Source organism: Rutidosis leptorrhynchoides, chromosome 2 (assembly GCF_046630445.1).
Source record: "Rutidosis leptorrhynchoides isolate AG116_Rl617_1_P2 chromosome 2, CSIRO_AGI_Rlap_v1, whole genome shotgun sequence".
Taxonomy (NCBI): Eukaryota; Viridiplantae; Streptophyta; class Magnoliopsida; order Asterales; family Asteraceae; genus Rutidosis; species Rutidosis leptorrhynchoides.
Window position 1 is genome coordinate 76,928,466 of NC_092334.1, and position 21,959 is coordinate 76,950,424.

The window sequence follows — 21,959 nt, forward strand, 5'->3', positions numbered from 1 at the left end:
AATCACTATATGTGCTTTTCATTAATCACCATATGTGATTTTCATTAATCACCATATGTGCTTTTCATCATATATCATTTTCACCATATGCGCTTTTAATCATATGTGCTGCGCTTTTCGTCATATGTACTTTTCATTATATGCGCTTTTAATTATATGCGCTGTGCTTTTCATCATATGCGCTTTTTATCATATGCGTTTTTTATCATATGCGCTTTTCGGTGCTACATAGATATTTCTCATTTTTGATTATCATTGACTGATAATCATATCCATTATGATATATATCAGAGAAACTTAACAAATTTCTCTTTGATTTGGGAGAAAACAAGACATTGCTTACCAAAAAATTCGTACCATTTGGTAATATGAAATTTTGCCTTTTTCGTTCCTTATATCAAGTTTGCAAGAGCTGATATAGTATTTATAATTCCTTCATTTGATTTAAATCAATGAAATATTTCTTAGATTTGATCATAGTGTGTATGTTACTACTATCTGCAATACACAGGTCTTTACCATTTAATTGATGTTGTATTTCAGCAGGATTCATACTAAAACTTCAAATAAGATAAGCAAATAATGAGTTATATTTCAGCAAGATAATCAAATTATATTACCTGCAAACAAGTTATAATCTGAAGTACATAAAAGATAACACTTAATAAAACATATGCGTTATGGTCTAAAGCCATTTATTTATGAGTGATACATAAAAAACTAGGCATCTTAGAAAATTCAAACCATTCAAGTCTCAAGGTAGCTCAGGGTTAATTTAATCAAGATTTGTCAACAGATTCACTCTCGTTTTCTTTTCTTTTAGGACTTATTTGTAGAGCTAAACAAGATGTTCATGTATTCAAGAAATACTAGACTGATGATCCACGTTACCAGATCATTAATAAGAATCTCCGGAATTCTTATAAGAGCGTCTACTAATATCTTTAATTTTATTCTTTCATGGATCACCGTTAATTTTTTTTTTTTTTTTTTTTTTGATAATTAATATCGTATCTATCTTTGAGTATTTTCCATAATACACTTGGATTTTCGATCATATAATATGTAGATTCTAAGGACTCGTCAATATGTTTGCTAAGAAAAATACTTACTATTGCTTTCTCTTGTTCGGAATAATTGTTATTTTCATTCAGGGTTTCTAAAATACCGTTTGATTCGAGATGTTTTTCAACATTCATAACCCATGTTAAGTAGTTGTTCCCACTTGTTCTAAATGAGCAAATTTAAGCCTTTTCAAATTCGACATTTTCTATTATCAAAAAGATGAATAACATAAATCATAATCATAATCAACTTCTATTCATAGACAAATAATAAAATGAAATTAGAATCATTTTAAATTCATAAGTAGCAAACAACAGAATAATGCTATGATTTCAAATAATAAAACTACAAGGGCATGATAGAATATAGGTTCACCCGGTGGTATATTAGCAACAATGATGATAGTTAATATGACCAATACAATAGGAAAAATCATCCTTGTGTGAATCATTTTTACAAAAACTTTTTGAGAGTAGTAATCTGAAAAATGAAGATTGATTTGTGAAAATGTGAAAACGGAGATGTTTATTTTATATTTGAAAAATATAGTTGTTGTAACGTCGTCAGTTGACGTTAACAACCGTTATGTATATATGACCGTTGTAACGTCGTTAGTTGACGTTAACGAATAAAGTCACTATATCAAAACGCGTATGAGTAATATAAAGGACAAGATTTTTTTTTTCTTATTTTAACTTTTAAGATTTACTTTTAATAAAAATACAAACTACTTTTTCTTATTTTAACTTTTAAGATTTACTTTTAATAAAAATACAAACTACTTTTTCTTATTTTAGCTTTTAAGATTTACTTTTAATAAAAATACAAGCTACTTTTCTTATTTTAACTTTTAAGATTTACTTTTAATAAAAATACAAACTACTTTTTCTTATTTTAACTTTTAAGATTATAAATTTAAGAATAAACATTAGTATGCATGAAATAAATAATGATTAATTGCATAAGTAATCATAAATGTTAGATAACATATAAAGACTCCATCGTATTCGTATTGATCGGAATTAATCTCGACCCATGGTACCGTGTTGTCAAATGACGTGTTGCGTACATAAAGTACCGTGTTGTCAAATGACGTGTTGTGTACAATCATGATGTCTTATTAACATAAATATAAATGTTAGTGAAGTTAATAAGAGTTAGATTACAGAAAATATAATTCAGGCGGTATAACCGACCATATATAACTTAAATAACATAAATATAAATGTTAGTGAAGTTAATAAAAGTTAGATTACAGAAATATAATTCAGGCGGTATAACCGACGATATATAACTTAAATAACATAAATATAAATGTTAGTGAAGTTAATAAAAGTTAGATTACAGAAATATAATTCAGGCGGTATAACCGACCATATATAACATAAATATAAATGTTAGTGAAGTTAATAAAAGTTAGATAATTTCTTACCTTGATTAGTGACGTGTGCTTGCTTAGATAAACCTTGATTATACAGAGCACTTCGTGCTGATAACGTGTTATAATTCAGTAGGCTTATAACTACCTTTAGTGGCCTAGTTCTTGACTGTAGACTAATAAGTATATAGAGAGAATATGAGAGAATATGAGAGAATATATATTTTAGTGTATCTTTTATAAACTCATAACACACATATTTATACTCAAAAAATCTACTATACAATATCTATAATAATAATAAAATTAACATCCAATTTAACTTTTATAACAGCTTACAAAATTTTATTAATTATTACAATTTGTAAGCCCCGTTATTTAATCACCACGAAAAGTCATTTACTTATAGAATACTAAAAAAAACATATTTGTAGTACCAAACTTCAAATTGTGTACATTAAAAGCCATCAATAAAACTTATATTAGTTATATATCTAACAAACATATTAGAATATTAACTTTAAGATGTTGGTGTATTGGTGGTGACCAGACTTTCAATATGGGAGGTGTCAGAGATTCAATCCTCGTGAGCTGTAAAATATTTCCTTTGAGGTTAACCGCTCATTTCATGGGCCTTAGAGGTCTTGGGCGTCTTGCTTTCGAGCCACACTCGAGGGGGTTTTATCACACACGGCGCCCGAATGGATTCTCCTGAGGGATTTCCTTCTGAGGGCGGTATGATTATAATAGTTCGTCTCAAAAATGATCGGGTGGATGGGTCCGATATCGTATTCGGACCCCGTTAGTGACTTCTGTCCCCATTAAGAATATTACTTACGTCTTCCAGGCCTTGAAAAATCGTTTATACTTACCGAAAGATGGATCGATAAATGTAAAGTCGACGTGATTAGGGACAAAAGCCTAATAGCAATCTGATATATTTTCGTTATATACCAAAGTTAAATGGGCTGGGCTAACATTATATTTCGTCCACCATCAGTTAAAACCACAGTACATTATACATCGAATATTCAATTTTGTTGGGTACGATTTATTACATTTAGTAAATCCAAAAGGAAAATTTTTATATTTACTTAAAGAAGTTTTACTTAAACAAAGTAGTTCCCAAAGAGAAGGTGATTAATGAATAATACTTTCATGTAAGAAAAATTTTCATGGTTGGTTCACGAACTTTGTATTGAAAAATGGTTAGTCCCAAGTTTTAAGCCTAATACACGTTTGGTCCCAGATTTAACTGAGCGTTTATCACGTGTTAAAGTTAACTATCAAGGACGTGTATTATTCTTAAAACTTGGACCAACCATAAGTTATCTTGAAACTGATTTCCCAATTAAGTTATCATCATCATCATAACATCGAACATCAAGATCAAGATTATTAATAACAACATCATACAACTGATTTCACAATTAGCAAAAACATATTTAAAAACAAGATTATTAAATTTCAAATCATAGGATTATTATCATTTAATTGATTTCACAGTTAAAGGAACACTTTTGTTCAATGGATTCTTAATAGCTCTAGATCTATACTCCGAAGTTCATAACACCATAATTCAATTCAAGATCTTTAATTTTTATTTCCACGATATTCAAATCAATTCCATTCCACCCATACGCGTCCATCATACGCGTTTTTTTCGTTACTGGAAATCGAACCTTTGTTTTTCATTATATCAGATACACCACAAATTGTAGCAATCACAAGTTCGTCATCGGAGTGCTTACAGTTCTAACCTATTAAAACCTGCAAATAAAATCATAACCTTTAAACTCGTAACGAGCTCCAACGTTATCCAGTTAATAATCGTGTAGCTATCCAAACTTTAGTGCCGACGACGAGGACGAGGACGAGGACCCCGACCCGGATACAACTATCATCTCCGTCAAATTAATTATGAACATAGGTGGATCTAGTTTGTTCCTTGTAAATCGGTTCCGAGTTGTTGATGTAGAACCATTAAAATTGCCAAAGTCGTTTAGATCTATAGCTTGAATTTGTTTTTAAACGACTTGATAGTTTAGAATGAAACTGAAATGATTTGTTACTAAGGCTCTGTTCCAGAGTTTTGTTTTAGAAGGAAAAGAAAGGAAGTAGAAAGAAGCTAAAAAAATATTGTGTTCCTGAGTTTTAGTAGGAAGGAAATGGAAGGAAGTGGATTGATGATTTTGCCTAACTTTCCTTCAAAATTGGAAAGATCCTACTACCTTCCTTTCACTCGTCTTCATTTCACTTCACTTCTCTTCTTTTATTTTTATAAACTTAGGAACATAGCCTAGTTTAGGTTTGTATATAAAGGATTTGTGTATGTGTTCGTGAGATTGTCGCCACCATCAATTTCTCTATTATTTTTTGGATTTCAAGAGATCTGTATCTAAATTTGTTTTTTTATTTGATTAGGTTTTCTCTTTGTGTTTGATTGTTTTTCTGGATTTGCCTTTGATTTTGTCGGGGTTTACATTTGTAATGATAAAGATGAGCGTTAATACCATCTAGTTAACTTTAACACTTAATAAACGCTCAATTAATGCTCAGTTAAATCTCAGACCAAACGTGTATGATGCTTAAAACTTAGGATCAACCATGATCGATTTAAACTTTAGGTCTCAATATGATTTTTTATACAAAGTTTATGGACCAACCATGAAATTTTTTCTTTATGTAACTACAAAAACATGTGAAGGGAAGAAGGCTCAAAAATGAACTAGAAAAATTAACTGATTCGTTCCATACAACGAGCTACAAAAATGGTCATCGATCAAAACCTAATTCGATTTTAGGTTATACCAATCACAAACAGAATATGTTACCATTACAAGTTTCTCTGCTTAATACATTCATTACTCCATCACAAAATATTATCACAGCGATCTTTATGTTTAGCCAACCCAGAATGCTGCTCATTCTGATGATAGTTTCTTCTTCATAGAACAAAATATGAACCGTTCAATATGATTTCTAAGGACAGAAACAGATTAACATCACATCTTTGCTCAAGAGATTCAAAAAGTTCATTCTTTTTTTGTTGTTCATGTAAAGAAACCAAGCTTAAATGATGAATCTTGAATCTTGATTATCGGGAGGTCAGTTTGTGAAATCAGCGTTCTTTGGTGCCTATAATCCAGGCGACACCTGAGATAATAACCATACAAACATTTGTCATTGCTAAAATAAAGTAATCCTTTTTGTGATTAGATTTAATAACTTACCTCATAAATATATGATCAAGCAATGTATATACTCTTAGTAGCTTCTGGTTTGAGTCATGGGATCATAATCGTAAGCATCACCCGCTTTCACAAAACGCCCTTTCACACGCTTTCGTACATCCGCTCTCTCCTTTCGTGTAGCATACCTTACTCTCTTGTCAAATCTACCATAGATAAGAAATATTATATATTCAAAAAATAAATCTGCAACAACTAGAGGTGACAACTTCTGCACATTTGGGTTGCATTTTATCTATAGATTAAACATTAGCTTATAATTTATAATTTATAAGTAAACAGGTCAAACAGACCACCCAAAGTATATTTTTACATGCACAGAATCAGCTAAATTATTTTACTAAAAAATAGTTTTATTGGCGGAACTAAATCACGTTTATTTAAATATTGGACAAATAAGGTGTTGTTTGTTGTTCTAAAGACATAAGATAAAATAATATCTTATTCTCTCGCATACTTAGAAATATGCTTCTTAGGGCTGTAGACATGATTAAGTTATTTTGTAGACATAAAAACGAAAAGTTTTCACCATTCAGCACACAGACCTTTAGGCCACATCTTCTCTACAGACATGGGTCGCAGGTCTAAAGACAAAAGCATCTTAAAAAACAAAGAGCACGTAAGAGATTCAGGCATACACATCCCATTTCTATAAGGAAACTTTTTTTTATCTGTTTCGACCCATTACCTAACCCGCCCGATCTATCATATTCACACCGTATATTTAAAACTACATTGCAAGCTGCTAAGAGAAGTTCATACTAGCCTACTAGGTACTCACTTTCTGGTCTTCTTCTTCTCCTTGTAACGAAGGACGGCATCGTTCCGGATACCCGATGGAGTGGTACTATTATGAACCGGAGGTGGTTCACCCATGAGAACCATAGACGAAGCTCCACAATCTTGATAATCACCCGCAGTAGCAGGGCTGTCCCACGTTAGACTCGAAAACGCAATATTAGAGTGTTGTCTTCCATAACGAGGGTTTGGCTCCGTTTTACAGCTCCATAAAGAATCACCTGATGCAGTATTACTGCACGCAGGTTGAACCGGCCCATTTCCATGTCCAATGCAAGTTTCCTGATATAAAAAAAGCAAAACCATGAGCAACTATGCGTTGAAGATTAATAAGCAAGTATGATAATGTTCCAAAAATGGTTAATTACTAAATGGTCCCTATAAGTTTGTAAACTCCTAACAAACTATATAAAGGTAATTTCATGTATACATTTCATTATACCAAAAAGTACTCATCAATTTTCTCTCATCAAGATCAAGTAGACAGTCAGAACACGTAGTTAAATTGTATTCATCATAAGACAGATCAATCCTGTTTAATAGTATTAACTACATTACACGACTAACATACACCAACTAGTACTCCCTCCGTCCCATTATAAGTGTCTTTTTTTGACTTTTGAAAGTCTTTCTTTCTCAACTTTGACTGATACTTTTTTTGTTTGTGTTATATGATACTTGATGAAAGTTCTATTAATGAAAATACATTTAAAACCCAATCTATTCATATAAATCATCACATATTATAACACACAAACAAAAGTATTTAAAGTCAAAGTGGAAAAAGAAAGACTTTCAAAAGTCAAAACAGTACACTTATAATGGGACGAAGGGAGTACGATTTTGTTACCTTAGCAGCATATGCACCATGACAAACGGATTCAGCAACAGACATTTCTTTTGAACCAAACAAGCTATCAATCCCATCTTTTGCAAAAAGATGTTCAGGATCATTTTGGCCTACACCAAACAGCACCTCATAGTTCTCAATGCTCAAGTCAACTTCATCCATATTGAAGTCATCATAGAATCTGTCCTCGATAGTTTTTTCAGTCCCTTTTGTAAACGAATCTTTTGGATCAGCTTGTTGTTGTACATTTTGCAAATCATTATCCTCAATTTTCCCGGATAAATCTTGATCATTCTTGTTATCTGCAATGGTCATTAACCCCATTTCCTGCTCACAAGTGGAATCAATAGCACAATCGGACATAAATGACCAAATTGAAGATAACTCAACGGCTGAAGGGCAGCCCGAGTAACAATTCAACGTTTGTCGACTATGTGAACCAGTTGCTGAATCAGATCCATTATGAACCTCCCAATCACAATTTTGACAAAGCGATAGCTTTTCGTCAACACATCTAACAAATGCTGGTTGTGAGTTACATCTATCACATACGAGCGTTCTTGAATGGCGTTTAGATAAAGCATTTGCGGAATGTATATTTCGGTCACACGATAAACATAAGTAAGCTTCATCTGATCTACAATATACCATTGATCTTGCCTCATGGCAATAATCACAATTGTAACCCATTTCCTTCTTTCAAAACACTGGTAAAATCATATAACACCCACTGTGCAAGATTATGAATTCTGTATAGAAGAAATGATAAAGTAAGTTAGAAAGTTGGAATCTTGACCAAAAAGGCACAAACTTTATTGACTATGAATATGTTCTACAACAGTAATGATAAGGTTGAACTTTTTTTAAGGGCAAATGGTTCATATACAAAGATTCCAATATGGGTAAGCTTATTTTTCAATTAGCTTATCTCTTAAGCTTATAGCTTTAACATATGAATTTTAAGCAAATAAGCTCTGAAATGTGTTTGGGTAAGCTTATTATTGTGACTTTATTAGCTCTGTGTAGCTTATTGAAAATGTTACTCCGTATAAGCTTGAAAGATTTAGCTAATCCAAACACCCCAAAAGATTGAAAACGATTTGTGTATTTTAATTTCTAAAAAAGTTGGAGAATTCAACAAGTATACAGATAAATTACAGAATAAACATCAAGAAACTATAAAATTTGCCAAACCCCTATATGAATTAGTAATTGAGTACTCCATATCAAGTTTAACAGATCAAGATTAGAATAAAAACCAAAACTTTGTTCAAATCGATTAGAACCAAAAGAAAACTGGGGGAGGGGAGATAGCAAGACCCATTAAAAAGATTTGATCTTTACCAAATAAATTGGATTAAAGGCTGTTGTAAATTTGAATTACGAAGATATTAAACAACACCCAGTAGTACTCAATTTGGAAAAACATACATAAACAAAACTCAGAAAAGCTTACCAAGTTTGTAAATTGAGATGAAATCAGATAGGTTTTTGTTGCCGCCTTTAAAACCCTAACAAAGTAATAAGAGAAATTTTCAAGATTTATGATTTCTTGATAATATCTGTGTATGTTTTGTGAGGTAGGTGTTGGTACTGTTATTTGTGTAAGATATCTTGACAAATACCAGTACAATTTATTGTTTTTTTAATATAAAAATATCACAAAAAGTGCAAAAAGTGAAATAGAGAGAGGTGTGTAGGCTGTTTTGGAAGGTGGGACCTTGTCACTTTCATCACATTTATAAGATGATTTGCAATCAGAAGAAATGTTAATGTTAATTACTAGTGGTGTTAGAAAACAGAGTTGTAAATCATAATCTGAACAATTCTTGAATCGTAAAATTATCTTTTTAATTTAGTTTTTCGACCCAGTAAGTCAACAAGTCTCAGGTATCACGAAATTTAAAATGAGATAAGACAAGAACATGATTCGACTACAGGCAAGAACAATACGAGAATGTGTATTTCTGTGTTTTGGATTGAAAACAAAGTAAACTAATTTTCTGGAAGGAAAATCGGTTTTAATTTGGTTAATAAATCAAATGGTGTAACCCTTCGTGTTTGCAGGAAAATCGTTGCCCCTTGGACCTCGCAAAAAGACGCAAACTCTTTGACCCCCACTATTTTTGTGATAGTATCTAGTCCAATTCTTACGAGCGTGACCTCAACATTTTTCAAACTTGTTGTTAAGTATAATTAGAAATCTCTTGCTTTTCAAGTAAATTTCAGCTACCTAAAAAAATTGTTAAATGACACTAAAATCACATGCATCTAATTTAATGTTTTCTTGTAATCATCCACTATGATATGAAGTATTCCTTAATACGAGTATAAATTTCAAATTACTAAATTAATATAAGTTATCAATGTTTTGATAATTAACTTTTTTTAACGGCAACAATAAGCCTTTTTAGTCTGATTTTATTGTTACATGTAATGTAATCTATCTATATATTCATATAAAGCTCTAAAATGATAATGTCATCGTTTCACTAATTATCCTTTAATTTTCATAATGATGATATCATTATTTTATATTAATTTTAATTAAAAAAGATACAAAATAAAAATAAATAAATGCCGATAATATATGAACGCCAACTTGAAAGGCAAAAATAACTAATAAAATATCATTTAATATTTAATACGGTATTACCTGTTTTATAAATATAGGTATCTCGGTGCATCTCCGCCGTATATTATTACAACTCTTTTTCTCAATATGTACAAACCTTTACAACTCTTTTTCTCAATCTCCACCATATTATCCAATAACCTTTTGTTCTAAAAAGTAGGTACAAATCTTCACGTTTTAATAGTTTTTTCAAAGAATTACTCTCTTTTATATGTTGTTTGACGATGAAATTTATCACACCTTGAATGTTTTATATTATTGTATGTTTGTTAAACAACAAGAATCCAAAAACCAATAACATACGTCAAATCATATTGCGACTATTTAAAATGAAGGTATATAGTACGATAGAAGAATTCAAAAATAATCATGATTTTCGCGAGGTTTTACAAGGTATTTTCAATTCCTCTTTTAATGTTAAATAATTATCATTTATGACAAGGAAAATAGTTAATTGTAATGAAAATTTGAAGATAGTGGTAAGAAAATGAATGCAGTTCATTTATTCTCATCAAGTTAACAACGACAAGTTTCTTAATCGAAATCCGTGATCTTTAGCATTTACATTCACTTAATATCTAAAACATATTATTAATTTCGTTTAAACAAACCCGTAGTTTCACGGGTAATTTCGCCAGTTTGAATAATGTGTATTAGTTGGTTAATTAAAATGGTAACGTAAACATTAACCTAACCCTACTGTTGAACCCCAACTATCCTACATACCGTAGTCCTAACCCTAGCCCTACTCCTAAATCCTAACCAAACCTGTTGCTTATTTCTATAAATATATATTGGGTTAGTATTAATTAATTTGTCGTCTTCCAAACACACTTCACATGTCTTTGTAACCTCATCCAACCTATTTTTGCTTTGCTTGCTCTTAACTTTTGAATACTTGTCATATCTGCTCCACTTCACTTTGTAAAATCACTAAGCAATCATCATGCACCACACAGACAAGACACATAACTAATATGTAATGTGTTTCCACATTTGAATGAGTTACTACATGTATCTAGGATCAGTTTGGTATTTGTTTGTTATTAAAGTAGATGAAATACTGTTAGCCTGTTAACATTACTCTATTTAAATAAAAATGTCCAATTTCTAGCCTTCAGTCTTTTATGACTTGAAATGACGGCTAAAGACACTTGAAATAAATGGGGAGTGATTCGTACAATCGTACATAACCATATTTTATCCATACACAATCAAACAGACTTTATCGTGTTGTACAGTACAACACTGTAAAGTTTCTTTGGTTGTGTATGAATAAAAAATGATTGTGTACAAATCATTATCCGAAATAAATAGTTAAGCCATGGTTTGTCGGAAACTAACAAAGAAATAGGGGCACAAATTAGCAAAACCCCTCGTTATAATACGTAAAACATTATTCATATTTTTGTTGAATTTCAGGGAAAAAGACTAACAAATGCATGTGGGTCAGACAAACAAGATCCAACCCAATTTGACCTGTTACTAGCTAGCCTGTTTTGACCTGTTACTTAGCCAGTCCATTTTGCCAATAGTTGAAGAGTAACCTCACAAGTGATCCCAAAATTCGGCCCCTTTATATTCATGGAAGGAGCTCATCAGAAATTGAAATCAGTTGAAGAGTAATTTGACACACAAGTCCCAAGTTCGAATCGTATGAGTAAATAAGTATACATGTTTGTGGCCATGTAGGTTAAACCACAATGAGTACGGGCAATCCACAATGCGAGTGGTCGCCCTGAGAGTAGTTGGTTCGCAAAGGGAACCGGATCAGATACCAGGTTAATCCAAAAAACGTTGTTTGTAGGAAAAAAAAAATTAGGATTGCAACAGTACAGGCCGGACAAGTTAAGAGCTAACTAAAGTAAACGCACATTCGCAACTAGATCTACTATTCATTCCCTAAGTTATTTTTCTTGTACAAAACTATCAACAAGGATAAGAACAAGGCATTTATGAGTGTATAGTCCCATTAATTAGAAGCTTTCCCCATAATTAGGGGCATTTGATAATGTCGAAAGGTAAGTTCAACAGCACAACAGTACTCAACAGAAGTATCTAGTGGAGGTCATTATCATAATTCAATGCAGATATTTAACAGCAATATATGATAAAACATCAGTCTCTATCAACCTAATGTATACTACTATTTTTGTAGACTATTCAAACAACAAATTAATGGATAAAGAGTACACTTGTGAATTGATTCAACCATACTATTTGAATCTAGAGATACATATGGAGCTCAAAGATATACGACATATGGAGCAATAGATTGTTTCATTTTAAATCAAATTAAATTGAATTATAAGCTAAATTAGGAACTTTATGGACAATTTGGATTAATATACACTAGTATATATTAGTGAAGTTAATAATTCAGAAATAGGCATTGCTAATGTGAAAGAGGAGAGGGTTTCTATAACACACACAGGCACAAAAGCAACAATGAATCAAATCAAACACTGTATATTGTTCTGTTTCTTGTCGACTACGTATCAATGAGTTTTTAAAAACTCGCTGGCTTTAATGAACGATTGGCAACACAGTGGAAAAAATCTGGTGATCACCAAAGTAAGATGCAAACACACTGTTTCTAAACATAAAACAACGAGAAGTATAGTAAGCATACTAATGTTAGCAAGAAACATGAACTACAAAAAACACTTAAAGAAAGTTTTAAATGGACTGCACACGAACGTCTCGGAGAGCTGAGTTCAACCATACAGTGCACGCCATGGCTCTTTCTCCTGTTCTTTTGACATCTTGGTCGGGTTCCACGTGACAATTTCTTTCACAAAACGCAGGGATGAAACACTTGCCAATGTTTCTCCGATCTTACATATTACCTGTGAAAGAAACCATAAGGAAAACGTAAATAGCTGCATATAGTCTGCTAGCACTTGATCACTTGATGGATACCGTGATTATTCGGTAAAAACAGGTGCCTTAAGCATGTCTTATATTCGGCAAGATCATTGAATGTCAACGACTACAACACCTTGACATTTCATCATAAGTATATAATAGGATTTTTTGAAAAATATGCAAAGTTGTTCTTCATTTAAAATTTTATCGTACTGTATTTGTACAATTGAGTCCTTAAATGATGGCTTTTGTTGCCATAGTATACGATATCTCATGTTCATAGCTATAAGTCATGAATCAACAACCTCGTGCCCCAGTCAGACTCACAAATAAACTTACCCATTTTACCTATACCCATTATGACCCTGATCATTTTGACAACCAATGTTTTAATTTTAAGACAACTTATTTCATGAGTAGCCAACAGAACCACATATCAACAAAAACAAGCGCAGACACAAAACATAAGCATAAAGAGGAAGTACCTCAAGGTCATCCCCCGGAGTTCTACGATGACCAATTTGCCCAACGAGAATACACGTCGGTGTTTTCAACACACGAACCAGCTGAAGAGCAGTACATAAAGGTTCATGATGAATCTGCATTGAAGAGGGTGCAGTTTCATGTCTTTTAGCCAAGGTTTGTAACGTATCAGTTTGAGGACCAATTTGAATCCCAAAAACGTTATCTGCATCCGCTGCATTTTTCATTTCCATCTTTATCTTTGACGAGTCTAGAATGAATGGAAGAATCAACGTAGGCATAGTCGATGTGTCTTCGACTACTAAAGATGACAAAACTTCATTGATCGCACATGCCAACACCGGAGACTCGTACTTTTGTAGAACCAAAATAGACACCTGGTGAAAGTTCAAAAGTCTAATAAAATTTGTTTAAAATATATAGCATCCTACATTTTAAATAAGAAAGTTTTAAACCAGGAACATGTAACAGAAGTAAGTATGGCATACGTTATGATCATATATATAATACTCATAATTGTATTACTTCAGTAACATTTTTTAGCGGTCATTTTAGAGGTATTCATCGGTTCGGTTTTCGGTTTGTTCGGTGTATTCGGTTTTGAATTTGTTTTTTGGGCAAAACCGAACCGAAAACCGAATTCAAAACTGAAACCGAAACCGAAAACCCAATTCGAATTCGGTTCGGTTTCGGTTAAAACCGAAAACCATGAAAAAATTCAGAACCATGGTAGTTTAATTGTGGCGTTACTAATGTCTTAATTATTTACAACCTAAAACAATGATGTACTATTAAATTACTAATGTCTTAATTATTTACAACCTAAAACAATGATGTACTATTCAATGATTTATTAATATTTACAACTTAATTGTGACGTTTACTGTTTCTGTTATTAAGAAGAAAAACATAATAATTTGAATAACATAATTATAATGTGGACTACCAAATCGTCATATGAGTAGGAACATATTTAGATGATTGGATCACAAAATATAATGACATTAAAACATTAAAATACAATTAAATATATTAAAAATTTTGAACTCGGTTTTGAACTCGGTTTTCGGTTTAACAGAATTCAGAATTTTCAAAACCGAAAACCGAATTCAAATTCGGTTTCAGTTTTACTCGATCCGAAAATCAAACCAAAACCAAACAAACACCTCTAAACTTCACAAACAAATTTGCTAAAAAGTCAAATTTGGCAAAACTAACCTATCGCATAGAAAATTAGCAAAAAAGAGCCAAATTAAGCAAATGAATAGCTAGAAATCTGCAATAATCGCGTAAAATCTAAATATCTCACAAAACTAACCTAACTATCGCATAGAAAATTAGGTTGTTTGATTGTAATTGATAATGTGATAGATAAGTAATTTTCAATTATATCGATTTAATTTCAATTAGAGCAATAAGATACTTACTTGAGGACGACCAGTGGAATCGATAAAATGAGTAATGTTTCCGGAAGCTGTGGTATCCTTGATTCCATATCCATCTAGTGACAGATCGAACAACTCTTTTCTGTAAAAAAAATAAAAAAAAAATAAAAAATAATTGAGAATATTATAAATTGAAACGATGATTGCGTATGAGAGTACATAAAAAGATGAATGAGTGGAAATCTGACGATGTTTTCAGGGAGTTTGACAGAAGACCGTCGATGATAGCGGTGGATAAACCGCCGTCGACGTCGTCGGAGATGAATATGATTACTTGGGCAGCAGTCTTCATTTTGCTATCTGTTTGTTTTCTGGGTTTTGGGTGAATAATGTAGCCAGTGATTTGGTTGTGTAGCTTATTGGGCTAGGCTTAAAAAATCTTGTTTCTAGGCACATTAATATGAGGAGGGTTTATCACTTTTTTTCCAAGTTTTACCAGGTTTTTAAGTCAGAGCTCAGAAAAAAAAAAGTTGACAAAATGTCCGCGCAAGTCGCAAGACACCTTGTGACCAAGCCCGCGCAAGACGCAAAACTAATGGACTTGCGACCTTGCACATTGCGTCCTTGCGTCTTATCCTGTCAAGATGAGATTTTCTGGATAAGATTTTGTTGGATTTCTTAGATTTTTAGGGATAATATTTTGTTGAGATATATAGAATTGCCTTGGTAGAGTTTATTTACACTCTCATATTCCATTATTTCAAATTAATTTCAGAGATTATATGCACGTAAAGGTACATATTTAAGCATTTTTGCACTTATTTAATTATTAATGAATTGTGGTAATGATGATAAATTTGTTGTTCATCTATGTTGTGGGGGTTCTTTTGAGTTTATTAACAACATTTTCATATATTTGCCCCTAGATTGTTTTAGAATTCGATTAAAACTCCCAATTGCACCCCAAAAATCCATGAATCGAAGAATATTGTTATCAAATGTTCTTAATAAGCTTGATATGCCACTCAATGCACCTGTTTCAATGAGATATGTGGTAGATAATCATGTTTTTGATATTACGGATGATTATGAAGACTTTCATGAGTTTTTACAATACGCAATCGCAAACGCCCCTATTGATATTTATATTGTCGAGAGAGTACGAATGCACCAGCTACAACGAAACCCAGAAATACACCAGCCACAACCAAACCCATAAACACACCACCCACAATCAAACCCAGAAATACACCACCCACAACGAAACCAAAAAACACACCATCACCAACAAAACCCATAAACACACCTGCCAGAACCAAACCTCTATAATAACAATTTAGAAGAGGATCTACCTGAAATACCACCTCCAAACACATAAGAGTTTGATTTGTTTAACCATGGTGTTGAGAACGTATGTAAAATTAAAAAAAAAACAGACCACCCGTTTGAATCTGTTATCGCATCTAGTGATTCGGGTGAAGCAAAAGACGGAGACAGTGAAGATGAAGAAGAAAAACAAGATTTATTCTGGAATATGCCACGTCTTTTGAGTCGGCAAGAGGAAGAGCCTGAATTTACCACCCAAATACCAACCACGTATAAGGTATCTGATTTAATTAAAGTTCGTCAGACGTTTTTGAATAAGGATGAGTTTATAAACAATCTGTTTAGAAAATTCCTTGAAGAAAACTTCCAAATCAAGCCGGTAAAGTCAGACAAATCTCGATACACAGCTAAATGTGTGTTGCCAAACTGTGATTGGAAATGTAGTGCTTACAAAATAAGACACACTTAGAACTTTATGGTAAAAAAATTGCATGACGTACACACATGTTCACGCATACAAATTATGGGTAACACTAAACATGCAAGCAAAAGGGTGTTGGGTAATATTCTTATGGATTCATTCAAGTCTGCAAATCGAGAATATAAACCGAAAGATATACACGAGGATATAGGCAATCGGTTTGGTGTGAGCATATCTTACAATCAAGCATGGGGGGCCAAATGTCATACATTACAAATGCTTCGTGGCAGTAGTGATGACCCGTTCCGAATGTTTCCAAATTACCTACATAACATCCGGATCCACGACCCGAGAAGCGTAACTAATGTGATCACTAACAATGAAAATAAATTTCTGATGTGTTACTATTCCCTTGGCGTAGTTGTAAATATAAAAATAATTGTACTTTTATTTATATTTATCATTAAGGTAGACGCAAGGGAGCAAGGTATGCCTTGCGCCTACCTAACCATGTGCAATGAAGCAAGCAAGGCCTTGCGCCTAGAAGATCACAGAGGACGCAAGGCGCAAGATTAGTCTTGCGCCTTGTATTGTGTCTTGCGCCTCGTTAATTACAGAATATGCTAGACACAAGTTAGTTCTCGTGTCCTTGCGTATTGCTTTTAATTTACTTATTTTTTTAATCTAACAAGCATGTTCGATCATTTGTTCAATGTTGTCGTCCGATAATCATCGTCGATGGTGCGCATCTGAAGTCGGGGTACTTGGGGACTAATTTAGTTGTTATTGCAATGGATGGTAATAATGGAATTTTGCCATTGGCTTATGAAATTGGTGAAGGCGAGACAAACGAGGTTTGGTCGTGGTTTTTTGGCAACCTAAGAGATCATTTAACTCGTTGTGGTATGGGTGATCGTATGTCAGAGCTTACTTTTATATCTGATCGTGCTCCTTCAATAGCACATGGTATTTCAAATGACTTTCCCGAAGCGTTTCATGCTTTCTGCGCACGTCATTTGTTCATGAACATCAAGGGAAAATCCAGCAAATTAAAATATTTCGAATGACACTATTGAAAAATGGTTAAAGATTACCGTGCGTCGGATTTTCGGGATCATCTTAGTGTATTTCGAAGAAGATTGAAAGCGACTTACAAATATCCAGAAGACATTGGTTTCCACAAATGGTCCAGAAATAGAGCTGGACATGTTAGGTATTCATATCTTACTAGCTACAGTGTAGAGTCTATGAACGCACTAACTAAACATGCTCGAAAACTACCTGTTTGCATGTTATTGGAATTTTTTCGCGCTTCAGTACAAGATTGGTATTTCAAACATCGCAACACATTGGTTAGTATTACTTCCACGGTTACTCCATATGCTGAACGTAAACTAGCCAAAAGGACAAAAAAATCTAAAAGGTGGCAAGCAATCCCGTCGACAAACAATCTAATAGAAGTGCGTAATGGACGAAAAAATGGGATGGTTAATCTAGAAGATAGAGTATGTTCATGTGGCCAGTGGCAATTATTGGGCATGCCTTGCGGACATGTTATTGCATCAGCACGACGCTTCGAAGTTGAGGATGTTACTTGTTATTTATCACGCTGGTTCACGACTGAAACTTATATAAATACGTATGTGGAACACATCCTTCCTTTACCCCATCGGTCAGAATGGTCAGATCGAGGGCCCGGCGTTTTACAAATTGTAAACCCCCCCATTCCAGTGAAAATAAAACCTATACGCCCAAAAAGTACAAACCGTATTCCGTCACAAGGTGAAGAAACTGAAAAAAGAGTAAGAATATGTACTCGTTGCAAAGAAGCAGGTCATGGTAGGAATACGTGCAGTGCACCTTTTGACCGAACATGTGAATCTACTTCTAAAAAGGTAGTAAGATAATCTGTAACGACCTTGGATTTTCCAACGTTATTTATTAATAATTATTATTATTAATACTCATGATTTAACGAATGTATGTTATTATATTTACTTGTTACCGTACTTGACTTTTGGATGCCCGAAACGTCTTTGTGACACACGTACATTATACGAATAATATTTTTGAATATTATTTACATTCATGATTAAGTTTTATTAATCATTTTAATTAACTATGGTTAATAGTTAACTACTTGGGCTTTAATTGGATTTATTTGTTAATTACTTGAACTTGGGCCTTGTTAATGTTAATGGACTCATGAGTATGGGCTTATAAACCCACCCTACACCTTATTGGATTAACTAGCCCATTTATACTACATGTAAGTATTACTTAGAAATAAACTAGTTAGTTAACTTGCATAGAATCTAGTTGCTACATAATCCCCATGAAACTACCCCATTTAACCAACCTTTTTAAGCCTTTCATGCTAGTAACCATTGAACTATCCCCTCCCCCTCTTTGACCCCAAAAACCATCGGCCCTATAGTGCATGGGGAGGAGTTTTTGTTTCATTTTCTCATCACTTCATTTGCTTGTTTCTCTCATTTTCAAAACACACACTTACTAGCTTTCTTTTTTCTCTCTTTCTCTCAAGCATTTCTCTACATTCTTGTAAGCAACTTGAGCTCTCCTTTCCCTTCTTTTTTTGCTTAAACCGTAGCCTAAGGCTACACAACATCATCATCATTTGTTTGTTGTTTAAATTTGTTCATGTTGTCTAGTTACTTACTTGTTGTTCTTTACTAGTTACAAGAATCAACTCTCTAGTTTATTCTTCATTTTTATCTTGTATTTACAAGAACAAACAAGAACATAAGCTTTCTAGTTATGTTCTACACTTGTTGTTTTTAAAAGATTTAGAGTTCATGTGTTGCAAATCATACTTGTAAGTCATGTTAGTAAACTTTAAAGTTTACTTTCTTAAAGATCAAACTTTGGTTTGAATCTTTAAAGTATGAACAAACCATGAACTAATTACTTGTTTACTTAGTTTATGTCTTCATCTTATGCACTTTAATTTCATGTTTGTTGGTTGTTATTGGTCAAATGTTACTAGTTAACATTGATCTCATTAATCTTGAACTAAAATTAACTTTAAAAGTTCAAGAACATGTAAGTAAGTTTCTTTAATTATAACTTGGTACACTTATGTTAGATCTAGACTTTTGAGTCTTGGATCTTCAAGATCAAACTAAGAATTATGTTCTACAACTTAAGATCTTGATTTCATAAGTTCACTTTCAAGTTTGTAACTTATTATTAGTTTTATAGTTCATGTAAGTGTTAGATCTAAGACTTTGATGTAACTTTAGTTCATCAAACTTCATACAACTCTTAAGTGAGTTGTGCTACATGTCTTAGACCTACACTTGTGTCATAATAGTCAAAACTTGGTTAATATTACCTTTATAGTTCATGTATGTGTTAGATCTAAGACTTTGATGTAACTTTGGTTCATCAAAACACTTGCAACACTTAAGTGAGTTGTGCTTCATGTCTTAGACTTACACTTGAGTTATGATGGTCAAACCTTGGTGAAAATGATGCAAACACATCAACGAGTTGTTGTCATAACCCGACCTTAACCATAAGGACGAATACAATAACATATGATTTCATCGCTAGGTATTGACCTCTAAATGCGACACTTTTCAAAAACTGCATTCGTTTTTACAATACAAACCATAGCTTTTATTACAAATACAAGGTTTAAACAACTTAATAATGATTATCGTTTAGCGATAATCTTAGACTTACAAACTTTACATGTGATAATAACAATACGACCTCTAACATATTTTACATTACAAATCCTCCGATATGCAGTTTTATTTTTGACACAAATATGCATACTCAAGATCTTGCTTAAATTCAACATGTTGCAGCGGAAGCTTTTAGTTATCACCTGAGAATAAACATGCTTAAAACGTCAACATAAAGTTGGTGAGATATAGGTTTAATGCCGACAGCGTTATAAATATAGACCACAAGATTTCATATATAAACGTTTTAATAAAAATATTCTAAGTTGTTGAGCACTTGATAACCATACTTAACATTTAATCAACGTCGCATATTCCCTTTATTATGAAATCTTACTACACCGTACCAAGTGTAGTTACCGAAACGAAGTACTGTGCAACCGTTGAATACTGGTCGTCCAGTCCGGTTGGGGTTGTCAGGCCCGATAGATCTATCAACAGGATTCGCGTTTACAATACCTCATGTAAATAGTAGTTACCAAGTTACAGGGAAGTATGCCAGTGGTACAACTAAACGTAGAATATATATTTTTAATCACTTGTGTCCATAACGTAAATCATAAAATGCATGTATTCTCATCCCGAAATATTTAGAGTTTAAAAGTGGGACTATATACTCACCTTTTCCTTGAAGGTATTTAACTCGACTTGGTCTCCGATAGATATCACGAACCTAACCATATATATAATATATCAACATATTTTCTTTTCAAGTAATCGTTACATATATATATATATATATATATATATACTTATAATACTTTTAATATTTTTCTTAGTCCGTAGTTAGCAGTCTGTTGTTAATGGTCCACAATTAGTTGCTCAATAAAATAAATAAAGACCCCATCATATTCGTATTGATCAGAATTAATCTCGACCCATGGTACCATTTTGTCAAATGACGTGTTGCGTACATAAAGTACCGTGTTGTCAGATGACGTGTTGCGTACAATCATGAGGTCTTATGATTAATCTTCTCGTGTTGTTTACGGGTGGTCCTGGAATATATAAAATCAAATCATAAGTAAATATATATTAAATATTATGTTAATTAGCCAAGATATGATTAATCCGATTTTGTCATAATATGATATATTACAGGTTTTGAAGTGTTTTAAAAATCAAATTAGAAGGATCTATTTAGTTTGCGAACAGGTTTGAAATTATTCAAACTATGTTCTTGTTGTTAAAAATTTATAACACAAAATAAGATAGCTATATTAATATGAATTGAATAAGATTATGAATAAGGTTACTACCTCAAGTTACTTGGATAAAGCTACTGGAAAAGATAGAAAATAATCTTGATCAAACTTTCTTATGATGATTATAGGTTGTTCATGAAGCTAGTTCTTCATGAGTATTTGCTGAGATTGTAAAGAACACTTAGAGTTCTTAAGAGTGTGTTTTTGGTTAGAGAAAGAAGGTTGTAAGAATGAAATGAAAAACCAGGGCGATGGTGATACTTATAGGACAGTCTGGTTGTTGAGGGAACAAGGACAAATTATTGTGTTGAATTTTTGAGTAATAATGTATGCTAGTTTACAAATAAGATTCCGCCAGGGGTTGCCACCCCTTGGACCCCGCTTATCGGGGGCGCTGCCCCCGAACCCCCGTCATAATCAAGATAAGTTCAAACAAGTGTGCACTCCACACTTCCCCAAACTTGTTCGATATTTATCAAGATTATTTTGGTTACAAATTAATCCCATTACACTTAAATCATATTGGTGACATAAATCACAACACATTATAGATTGTAAGTATATATGTCAAAGAACGTTAC

At 32.8% G+C, this 21,959-nt stretch overlaps 2 protein-coding genes across 2 annotated transcripts; both read right to left on the reverse strand.

Moving 5' to 3' along the window:
- Nucleotides 1-5,167: 5,167 nt before the first annotated feature.
- LOC139891044 (zinc finger protein CONSTANS-LIKE 10-like) lies at nucleotides 5,168-8,932 on the reverse strand. Its single transcript, XM_071873971.1, has 5 exons — nucleotides 8,799-8,932; nucleotides 7,343-8,091; nucleotides 6,476-6,774; nucleotides 5,677-5,840; nucleotides 5,168-5,599 (listed from the first exon to the last, which is right to left on the reverse strand). Exons 2-4 carry the CDS (start codon nucleotides 8,030-8,032, stop codon nucleotides 5,711-5,713), a joined length of 1,119 nt encoding a protein of 372 aa, XP_071730072.1. The 5' UTR covers nucleotides 8,033-8,091; nucleotides 8,799-8,932; the 3' UTR covers nucleotides 5,168-5,599; nucleotides 5,677-5,710.
- A 3,594-nt stretch (nucleotides 8,933-12,526) lies between these two features.
- Nucleotides 12,527-15,129, reverse strand: LOC139891045 (uncharacterized). The gene is made up of 4 exons (XM_071873972.1): nucleotides 14,962-15,129; nucleotides 14,756-14,855; nucleotides 13,331-13,705; nucleotides 12,527-12,826 (listed from the first exon to the last, which is right to left on the reverse strand). The coding sequence occupies exons 1-4, from the start codon at nucleotides 15,063-15,065 to the stop codon at nucleotides 12,695-12,697; spliced, it is 711 nt and encodes a 236-aa protein (XP_071730073.1). The 5' UTR covers nucleotides 15,066-15,129; the 3' UTR covers nucleotides 12,527-12,694.
- Between the last annotated feature and the right edge of the window lie 6,830 nt (nucleotides 15,130-21,959).